Source organism: Acanthochromis polyacanthus, chromosome 1 (genome assembly GCF_021347895.1).
Source record: "Acanthochromis polyacanthus isolate Apoly-LR-REF ecotype Palm Island chromosome 1, KAUST_Apoly_ChrSc, whole genome shotgun sequence".
Lineage (NCBI taxonomy): Eukaryota > Metazoa > Chordata > Actinopteri > Pomacentridae > Acanthochromis > Acanthochromis polyacanthus.
The window spans coordinates 29,594,313-29,605,492 of record NC_067113.1 but is presented as its reverse complement, the minus strand read 5'-3'; the positions used below and the strand labels follow the sequence as shown (position 1 = coordinate 29,605,492).

The following is an 11,180-nucleotide window of genomic DNA, read 5'->3' as shown; positions in this document are numbered from 1 at the left end:
CATTTATGAAAAAAAACGTTTTTATTTTGGTAAATTCTGATACAAATAAAAATAATTTGTCAGTAAATAGAAATGTCTTACATTGCACCAGTTGGTGGCTGTGTTGTGCCACTGTGACGACGTAAAACCGAAATAAGACGAGCTGCTTTACGACAATCTGTTCAAATTCACAAGCGGGACCGGTTGTTAGCTAAACTGTGTGAAAACTGAAAAACATGGAATTTAATGAGATCACTTTAATCCAACGTGAGGACGAAACAAAGCTGGGTTCAGCAGAAGAGCTCACAACGCGGATGACCCTCCACTGCCAGCAATGTAACCGCGTTCTGTCGGATTCGTTCAGTATCTGTGGAGAGGTTAAATGTATGGACTCCGTCATGTGTTTAAGTAAGTTTACTTCAGCTCTCAATGATTAATGCTGACATATAAAATGATACAAAGACGTTTTAGACGATAATAAATCAGTTAACGGTGGCAAAACCTGAAGTGGAGTTTAACTTATTTTGACCCGAAGGACCAAAAACTCCACAAAGATTTCCGTTTTCCCCACAATATTTCATTAATTAAAAAGAGAACCAATAAAAGAATCTTATAAAATATTTGGATATTATTTTAAAAAAAATCAAGATATTTTACCGTGGATGCAGTTGGCTAAGTTACCATGGAGACAACTCACTTGACATCACATGACCAAAGATGTAGTTGGAAAAAGGTAATTAATCTGTGCTGAGTTTTGGTCAAACTACTGCTTTTAACATCAGTAATACCCATATTGACACTCATTTTGATATATTTAAACTTTTATAAATTATGTTTTTAGTGTTTATTGATCATTTGCTCCCAGCAAGCTCTATAATGTGTGTTTTGCTGTACTCTTTCTTGTGTGAAAATCTGTTATCATGTCCATATAGTGCCTTTTTATATAATATATACATTATGAGAAAAATAATCAATGTAGTATCAGTAGGGGCTGGAAAGCACAAGCTTTATGATGGTGATTCTGATTATCACCTAATTGTAACTTAGGAAGTGTTTGTTGCATAACAAGCAGTCAATGCTATGAGTATTTTCACTTTGAACCTGCAATATACCGTCAATGGTACCAAAAATCCAGATTCAATCAATTTTAAGACAGGATGGGATTATTTTATAGCAAAAACCTTCAAAATATGTAACTTTAGAGACACAGATATGAGTTTTAGGGGTTAAATTAACAGCCAGAGAGGGAATTTAATCAACATTTTGCTGTTTGTCTCCTTTCAGAAGTAACAAATGATGTGGTTGTTAGTGAGTTGATGGAGGTAGGACATAAAGGAGACATGGCGAATTGGTGAGTATTGTTTTGGCTTTGGAAATGTGAATACTGTATGTGTTTGCCTCTGCAAACACATACATAATTTGTGAATTGGCACAAAACATTAATATAAGAACAAACAAGCTGTGCACCAACTGCTACATGTGTCCTCTCACAGGTTATTAAAGTGTGTTCTTCATCCTTGTCTTGTTTACCTGCAGCATCTACAGCTCTCTGGAATGTCGCGGCTGCTGCTCTGCTGTGGGGAAAGTAGTTCACTCAGCTCCGTCGCGTTTGGCGGCGGTTCGCTCCATCTTTCTCCTCTACAAAGCAAACATCAGCTGGTAAAGCTCTGCAGCTTCTGCTGAGCACACAAGCATATTGACTTCTTGTGTACATGTTTACTGCTGTGTGGAGAAGCCAAAACAAACAAGCGGCTTATGAGCGCTGTCCAGTGTTGGAGGGGATTTTCTTAAAGCTCAGTCACAGCCTTTAGATGTTGTACAGCTGATAAATATGCTTGTATTACTTTAAAAATAACAGAAATGGCTGGAAACTGTGCCTATGACATGATTTTACTCAATCAGTTTTCTATTTATGTCTCCCCACAGTTACATCTTAAACAGCCGCTCGATGGTGAAAGCATCCACACTCACATTCAAGATGAAGCCCCTCACAAAAAGCCTCGATGAGGTGAGACAACAACATATGAACAACGTGATCGAAGTGTTTTTATCTCGGTGTTTAGGGCCTCATTTCACTCTTAACATCCATGATCTATATACTTTTGAGGATGTTTGTGACAGTCAAGCTGGCAGATTTTCATACAGCTAATTAACCCTCCTATTGTCTTCATTTACAGGCACCAAAAAATATTGTTACTTTGTCTGAAAAAAATCCCAAAAATCAGCAAAAAAAAACTCCCCAAATTTCTGAAAATGTGCAAAACCTTCAGGAAAAAATTGCAATAATTTCTTAAAACTTTCCCTTAAAAGTTATTTTTTTAAATGTTCTTAAGAAACATTTTTAACATTTCTTTTTTTACACCAAAAAATGTTCAAAGATTTCCCAGAAATGTTGAAAATGTGGACATCAGAAGTTTCATTGTGAAAATATATATTTATTTTTACATTTTCAAACTTTAAAATGGGTCAATTTTGACCCACAGGACGACACGAGGGAGAAAAAACTGTCAAAGATCTAAATTGCTCCCTCAAACATGTAATTAAGTTTGAAAATTCAGGCTGCAGGTGGCACCAGAGTAACATCGTAGCCAAATCCACCTCAGCTGCACCGAAAGCAAGAATGATCTGTTGGCAGATCTTCACACAACATGCTCAGCAGTTCATGACCAGAAAAGCAAATGAATTACACTACGGTTTCTTTCACTGAACAAACAAATCTGTCCTTTCCTTCCTCTGCAGGTGAAACAACAGTTTAAGGCTCAGCTGGATCACATGTCTCTTGTCAAGAGCAGACTGGCTGACAGGAGTCTGACAAGCGAATTTAACAAGTAGTTGGATGGATGCAGCTTTTCCTGGGATTGGACACCATGTGTTCTCCAGTCTGCTGTAAACTAGTTTGTGTTGGATGCATTATTGTGTTTTCCTTAAGTGGTTTGTCCCTGCAGCCCGTGAACAAATCTTTTCTTTTTATTCGTTTTGCTCAGTGTTTGCAGACGTATTCTCGAGATCGTTGTTTAGTAGGAATCTAACTGTACCTGCAGTGGGTTTAGAAGATTCTGGTGGGTAATTAACTTAAAGTGAGATGTTGGTCTCAATGTATGTTCTATCTGCTCTAACAGAACTGGAGATTTCTGCCTGAACATATTGTCTGTTGTTGTCAAGCTTCTCAAATCCAAGTGCAACTTTACACGCACCAGTTAGAAGCATCGATAATATTTTGTTGACTTTAGTGACTTTTTGTGCCACAAAAATGCCAGAATTTCACACATCATTGAGTTATTTCTCTAAATCTCAGCTCTGCTGGCAAAATACGTCCCTTATACTCTGATGTCATATCTGCAGTGTATGAGTCTATCCTGTTTCCTCTGCGTTCTAAGTTCTCTTTTGTAAATAAATAAAAAGTTGTCCAATAACCCCCTATTCATCACACTACTGACTGTTATGTGGAAAAATGGACATTGTTCTTCACTAACAGCTGTTAATTCAGCAAAGATAAATTATAGACCTGCAATTAAGAAAAAAATGAAGAAATATCTAGTTCTACTTTATATTTTTTGCTGTTTTTGCTTTTAGTAGTTTCTACAACCAAACAACCGATGCATGCACATTGTACGTTAATGCTCATTTGAATGTGTTTTCAGGTGTTAGTCTACACCGACATTATTAAACAGCTAAAGAAGCTAAAAAAAACCCACATTGTTCTTGTTTTAAAATGCAGTTGCAAAATGAAAGCAAGTCAGTGTGGTTCTATCACAAATCTGTGGGTCTTGCTCTGCTTTAGAGGGTCAGGGGTCCCCTTGTGTTGTGTTTTAAAATCTGACCCAAATTGCATAAAACTCTGCTGCATAGATCATCCATTCTGTAACATCACCCAAACAGCACCACCCAGTCGTCCAATTGGCACCATGCTGCATTTTATTGCTGAATTTCTGATACAGATTCATATTTTTTCATATTAAGTTGATACAAAACCAGACAAGAGGCTCACACATAATAAGCATGCCCATTTCCTCCCTTTGGAGTGCATAGTTTCTACACAGTCCACTTCCTCAGTGGAAAAGTTGATCAACAAAGTAATGTCGGTAATCTCACCTAAGCTTTTGTTCTTATTTTCTCTTTTTTTTTCTTCATGGGAACAAAGGTTGATCTGTGTTTTTCAGCTGCACTGTGGCTGTACCGCCAGCTCACGTCTGACACAACAGAGAGCGACGCGGCAGAAACTCGTATCATGACTAAGCAGTCAGTCTGTAAAACCACAAGTGATGCACGAAGCTGCTTCTGTCGCTGCTGTGCCAAACGAACCGTCACAGAACATTTGATATGAACATCTCAGTATCCTAATTACACTCATTCACATTACAAAGTTGGATTATTGCATGCAATACAAGTCATTCGTTATTCTGCTAAGTCATGCATATTTTTTAAACCCATATATTCATGTGTTGCTAGACGCCTACTTGCTTATAAATCGCGATTATAAATCCCCAGGAAAAGAGCATTACAGGGTTTTTCAGGAACACAGTACTCGAAGACAGGATGGAGATGATGACGGTGCAAGTCAGTACATAGAGAGAAAGTGCTTTCAAGTTCGGCCAGTGAGTCTTTGCAGCCACAGAGTTACTGAAAAGTCTGTCGGTAAGAGGCGGGGGCTGTTTGTGCGGATGTAAAAATGCTACAAGGGTTGAAATCTTAAAGCATCTCTCATGTACCGATCAGTTTGGATTGTTGTTTTGGTGTCAAACAAGGCAGGGAAATAAGTGGTTGAATCTGTGGATGCTCACACCACGATGCTACAGCTGTCCTCACATGTCTGCGGGAGGCATCCCAAACCCCAACGCTGCTTTTAAAGCCAAATATATGACTCTGGAAAATAATAAAGATAGCAAGCATAGGCGTAAAGAGAGTGGGAGAAGGGGGATCCTTTCCACGGAACGTTACAGAATCCTTTAAACACTTTAAACACCCTGGCACTAAACTCATGCATTATTGTAGGTTATTGCTTCTAAAACTCTAATCAAATACAATTTTATGGATTAAAATAGAATGCTCTGAATCCCAAAAACTATGAGGTAATATGTACAATGCGATGTCGAGGTGAGATCTTAATTCTACGACTAAAAACGCTAAATGTCGGATCCAAAGCCAGAGATTAAAGTTCTACCATTTGCTCTAAAGGTTTCTATCATTGACGCGTTTCAGGGAGATTTTTGGCATCTTAACTACCTAATTCTGTGCAAGAACACAAGAAAGCACTTATTTATATTGAGCATATGTTAAAAGACTTGAATCTGTGCTTATTATTTGAACACCTTGATTGATTTCAACCTAAACGTGGAACAAAAAATAGGATTTTAGGGCAAAAGCTGAATCTAAATGTGGCGTTTTTACGTCGATCTACCACCGTTTGGCTGTACTGGAATGGTTTCCATAGTTTTGAGCTCCAGCTTAGTCTAGAAGTTGGATTTCACTATTCTTCATGAAGCAAGCATCACTACTGGTCATGCATGGCTACTATACTGTTGGCACCACAGTCCCGCTAAATAAGCTAATGCACATGAGTCTATACATATCTTAATGGAAGACATTGGTGATTTTGTTGCTTTCAAACAACTTGTCACTTGTTTATACAATATACAGTTTGGTCAACAACATGACAGTTAAGATCAAATATTGCACAAATCCCGGTAAAATGTGATTTTTTTTCAAAAAACTTTTTACGAAAATCATAAAAGTGAACCAAAGAAAGGCGACAAATGAGACCAGGGGTTCCCTCGGGTAAGGAGAAGAGGTCAGTAAAAGCAAAAAAATGATACATTTTGCAGGGAAACTAATCTATTGTTAGATTACTTTGTCAGGATTAATGGCATAAAAGAAATAAACCTGACTACCCTAGTGGAAAAGACTAAAAAATAAGAAAAATTGGACTCTAAATAGACAAAGTTAGGACACCACAAGTTGCCAAATTTCTTTTTCAAGGGCTGAACATGAGGAAAATACTGCCAATTTTGCGAAAACGACAACATGGCGTCAAAAACCTTCTTTAAAAAGTAGATGCATAGGAGTGTATGCACAGTTTGAGTGAATTAAAATAAGTAAATGACAGTGTGCATCATGTGCATGTGGGCTGCTCAGTTGTCTGCTATTTACCCGTCAACCACCTCCCTTATTAAGTCTCCAGAAAACTAAAAACCGAGGAACAATACACATAAAACTGCTGTGGTGCTTGACAGCCATGAAGCTACTGGTACTGATCCTTTTCACTCCTGTTGGACTTGCTATGGCAATGAGGTAGTGCGAAAAACAAACAAAAAAAAAACCCACAATGTGTCTAATTTAAATCACAGGCCTTGATCTTTGCTACAGTATCTTGTGTCTTTACTTTCATCACAGAAAATATTAGCAGATAATTTGATCGTAATCGTGATTTATACTTTTTAGGGAAGTTTTACTGACTATGTTTACATATGGCCAGCAAGGCTAACGCTAGGCTACATGTAGACGTAACCAGACCGAGTACGATGGAGGTCAGACAGCCTGAAATGCTGGCAGATGTCCTCATTGTGGATGATTGGGCCGCAGAAACAGGTCGGGACTAGAGGGGATACTATGAAGGAGAGATGCCCGATGTCCCGGCAACAGTAGGAAGGAGGACACCCGAGTCCCAGAAGCCCCAAACAGGTCATCCCGACTGTGACTCTTTACCTCCGCGGGTCTTCTGGGCGGCGATGGAGGCGATGTGTTGGTGAAGCTCCTCTGAAGAGAGACGTCTCTCCAGTTTGGGCTTCAGCTGGTTTCATGACTCTATTAGCTGGAAATCTCTGCCTAGAATAAGGAACCACGGGTTATTTCTATATTACTGTAAACTGGACCATATTACACCGGTTCTCAAATCACTACACTGACTTCCTGTTAGTCAAACGATAGAGTTCAAAGTCTTACTCTCGGTCTTCCTGGACTGATTATCTCCATATGGAGCATCCAGAACCTTCAGGTCATCAGGGGCAGGTTTACTGTGTGTTCTCAGAACCAAAATCAAGACTAGTGAAGCAGCATTCATCTATTATGCTCCTCACCTGTGGAACAAACTTCCTGAACACCTGAGGTCTGCTCAGACTGTCGGCTCTTTTAAATCAGGCCTGAAAATCAGATTGTTTACTGCAGCTTTCTTTTATATACTCAATCTATTTTCTTGTCTTGTGACTCCTGTATATTCTGTTGATTTTTTTTCTATATTTCATATAGTTTTATCTTATTTCACTCCGTTTTATTTATTTTATTCTATTCTACCTTCACTTTATACCCTAATATTCTGTCTTGTCTTATTGTTTATCCCTTTAGTGAATATCCATGCAGCTTGAACAACTTCATTTCCCTTCAGGGATTAGTCATCTAAGTCTTCAGCTTTTGTCATCTAGACCAAGAGTCAACCGATATGTTTATTTTTCCCTCAAAGCCGATATTGACATTGATTATTAGCAATCTAAAAGACATGAAAATCTTGGTTTCAACACTTAGAAGGACCGAAAAATCCACTAAAAATGAAATGAAATGCATCTGTTAGTTAACTAGGACCTGAGGTTCTAACCTAGAAATCATGATAAATTTGACTGTTTTAGTTCATTAAATCAGTTATCCTTTAATCTCACCTCATGACAAAGAGGTGACTGCATTAGGGCCAAAGCAGTGCATTTCTAATGGTCTTTTTAAATCAGAAATAAGTTCAAAAAACATATATCAATAATTGAAAAAAATGCTAAATATCAAATCATGTAATTGGTCAGTCCCTCTTGAGTTCTAAGCGACCTGATTAAATAAAATAATGTTTTGATTTATAAAATGTCAGGAAACCAGGGGAAAAAACAGCAAGTCGTCATACTGCACACTGCGCCGACTGGAATAACCACTTGTATAATTTACCTTATTATCCAAGTTGTTGCTGATTAATTTTCTGCTAATGAAGTGATTGATTCAATTACCAAGAGTCTCGGCTCGAACCTAGAAAAATCCTGGACTTCATCCATAAACGCCGATTACTGCAAAGAGAATGTGAGCAGTGGGGACCGACTGATACTGGATCTGATGTTCAGCATTTTTCTAATTACTGTTAGTTTTTTAAACTAACTCCCAATAAAATAAATGAATTAAACAATGTGCTACTTTGGCTCTGATGCCTCTCTGTATCTGAAGTTACCACTCTGGGACCTCAAGTAATGTCACACGATTGATAATGCAAATTATAATTGGAAACTGGAATGTTCTCTAATAAGCATAAACACTTCATCAATAGCAGTAAGAAAACTGTTCAACAGAATGATCGATGGTTCCATCTGAATGCATCAGATGCAGAGTACGTAATGAAAATGCAAAGTTCAATCCCTTCCTGGTTCTTAACAGCCCATAATACCCCCTGATAATGCAGCTTTTCCTTGAGGTCATTCTTTATTTTTATGTATGTTTAATTACTTATTTGCGTGTATTTTTCATCGCTGTGTTAACATTAAATATATTACCTGTGTACTGAATTTGCTTTTAAAAGTCATACAAAAGTCTCACTTGTATCTCCTAGCCTTAAGTAATTAAGTATGAATAATTATGGATACTAACTGAAAAAAAATCAGAAACTTCTTACTTATGTGTTAAATAAACATGGAAAACATAAAGAAATAAAGGCATTTATTTAAGCTTTGTGTTGGATTTTGCATTATTCAAAGCTATGACACCAGTATTTTAACTTTAACTGCAAAAGTCCAAATATCAATTATCCTTAATTACTAATAACTGGTATTGGCCCTGAAATAAAAAAAACAAATTTATTGATCCCTTGGGTTAATTGTGATTAAACTAGAATATGTTAATAGATAAATACACACAGAGTAACCTAATGATATGAAATAAATAAATTCACGTCTCTGAAGCTGTGACTTGCAGCTAATGCAGATTTTAGAGGTGACCACCCAAAATAACGAAAGCAGCTCAATAAAAAAAAAAAACAGTTTCTGGATCAGTGCTCCATTTTAAACTCCACTGACAGTTTCTAAAACGAGCCAAATGTGCAGTAAAGTGTTGAAGCTGCAGCAGACAGAGTACTGACCTTGGTGACAGCAGCTCTGACATGATGCTCAGATATTTCCTCTGAGCTTTAGGCTGCAGCTGCACACAATGGTAAACAAAAGCCAGGGGGGGTTCTTCTTCCTCTATGGTGACACACCGGAGCTCAGCCCAACCGGACGGACGCCGGGTTTATGCCGCCGACAGGGACCGCGTCGGTGAGGACACGATTCAAGAAGGATAAACCCAAAACCTCTGGACCCTCTTCTCTCCCCGTAAAACACGCCGAAGAGGAGAGAAGAAGGTCCCGTCGTCCCTCTGCTCCTGACACCCTTCGCTCTACGCCATTTTCGCTCTGCTACTACGAGCTAACGGGAGGAGGCGTTGATTGAGTCAGGGAGCTGTCAATCAAAGCTAAAGCCCGCCCCCGGAAGTTTTCTTCTTCTGTCCTTTAGTTGTCAATTAGCTTTGTAGTTCGTTAAAGCAACTACTAATAGCACTCAAAAATGACCATAATTAGGTGAAATTACTAACTGACATCTAATAATCTCACATATATGAAAATATAAATATAAGATTTGAATATATATATATATATATATTTAAATCTAAAGCAGTAAGAAAGAGCTAGCAGTCTGTTAGCCAAGATTTATGCATCAATAATGTACTCTTAGGTTTGAATAAGGTAAAAGCTTCAGCTAATAGAGACATATTCAAGCTCTACTCAAAGTAAGAAAAAGGAAATTTTGTGCAGGAACCAGATGCTCATTTTCTGTCCACCTTTTCCAAGACCTGAGAAAAGAAAACAGACCAAGTTAAGACTCCACAAAGAAAAGTATCTTTAAAAACCTATGATTTTTTTTTAAAAAAAAGATACAGGACAAAAATTCCACTTTGGAGAGAAAGAGTGCCTATTTGGCAAAAACAAACAAAAAACAACGTAGAAACATTTTTCATGAACTAATCATTTTGGTGTTTAAGTGCTACTGAAGTTAAGATTTTGAGGCCTTTAAATATTGCATTGTGACGGAAAACTACAAAATCCAATAGAGAGGATGTAGTAAAATACAGACCTACATTTGTATTTTAGATGTGTTCTGTTAGTTTGAAAGAACACGTTGGAGAAGTAAAATATCCCAAAATCTCAAAATTTACTTCTTTTCCTTTGGACTTTTCCCTTCCGGGGTCACCACAGCAAATCATCTGCTTCCATCTAATCCTGTCCTCTGCATCCTCTGAGTTTTTGCCGACCCTATAAAGTGGTGTCGTTTACAATGTTTCTCATTTTTCTGTAGATGTACAAGTTTACAAATACACTGCTCAAAAAAATTAAAGGAACACTTTAATTCATCATATTTCAATACGGGGGAAAAACAAACTGGATATTAGCATTGATATGGGCTGGATAATGTGTTAGGAATGAAAAGTGCCACATTGTTTGATGGGAATGAAAATGATCAACCCCCCAGGAGGGCTAAATTCAAGATACCCCAAAATCAAAGTGAAAAACTAATGTGGCAGGCTGGTCCATCTTGCTGAAATTCCTTGGCAGCAACTCAAAATGGTATTCAGTAGTTTGTATGGCCTCCATGTGCTTGTATGCATGACTGACGATGCCGGGACAAGCTCTGAATGAGACGACGGATGGTGTCCTGGGGTATCTCCTCCCAGAACTGGACCAGGGCATCACTGAGCTCCTGGACAGTCTGAGGAGCAACCTGATGGTGTCGGATGGAACAAAATATAATGTTCCAAAGGTGTTCTATTGGATTCAGGTCAGGTGAGCATGGGGGCCAGCTAATGGTATCAGTTCCTTCATCCTCCAGGAACTGCATGAGTTCTCTTACCACATAAGACTGGGCATTGTCGTGCACCAGAAGGAATCCAGGACCACTGCACCAATGTAGGGTCTGACAATGGGTCAAAGGATTTCATCCTGATACCTAATGGCAGTCAGAATGCCATTGTCCAGCCTGTAGAGGTCTGTGCGTCCCTCCATGGATATGCCTCCCCACACCATCACTGACCCACCACCAAACCAGTCATGCTGAACAATGTTACAGGCAGCATAACGTTCTCCACGGCTTCTCCAGACCCTTTCATGTCTGTCACATGCGCTCAGGGTGAACCTGCTCTCATCTGTGAAAAGCACA

At 38.5% G+C, this 11,180-nt stretch overlaps 1 protein-coding gene and 1 long non-coding RNA gene across 2 annotated transcripts; one reads left to right on the top strand and one right to left on the bottom strand.

The window, feature by feature from the left end:
- Window positions 1-20: 20 nt before the first annotated feature.
- On the top strand, window positions 21-3,228 carry oip5 (opa interacting protein 5). The gene is made up of 5 exons (XM_051957433.1): window positions 21-387; window positions 1,264-1,330; window positions 1,516-1,638; window positions 1,906-1,987; window positions 2,719-3,228. The coding sequence occupies exons 1-5, from the start codon at window positions 216-218 to the stop codon at window positions 2,809-2,811; spliced, it is 537 nt and encodes a 178-aa protein (XP_051813393.1). The 5' UTR covers window positions 21-215; the 3' UTR covers window positions 2,812-3,228.
- Window positions 3,229-3,871: 643 nt separating this feature from the next.
- On the bottom strand, window positions 3,872-9,435 carry LOC127536634 (uncharacterized). The gene is made up of 2 exons (XR_007945712.1): window positions 9,071-9,435; window positions 3,872-6,801 (listed from the first exon to the last, which is right to left on the bottom strand). It is a non-coding gene; the product is annotated as an uncharacterized LOC127536634 (long non-coding RNA).
- Window positions 9,436-11,180: the final 1,745 nt, after the last annotated feature.

Excerpts from the sequence above, each read along its gene's own strand:
- oip5 (XM_051957433.1), top strand. The coding sequence starts at position 216 with ATGGAATTTAATGAGATCACTTTAATCCAACGTGAGGACGAAACAAAG. Across the intron at positions 388-1,263 it reads GGACTCCGTCATGTGTTTAA|AAGTAACAAATGATGTGGTT; the intron begins GTAAGTTTACTT and ends GTCTCCTTTCAG. Across the intron at positions 1,988-2,718 it reads TCACAAAAAGCCTCGATGAG|GTGAAACAACAGTTTAAGGC; the intron begins GTGAGACAACAA and ends CTTCCTCTGCAG.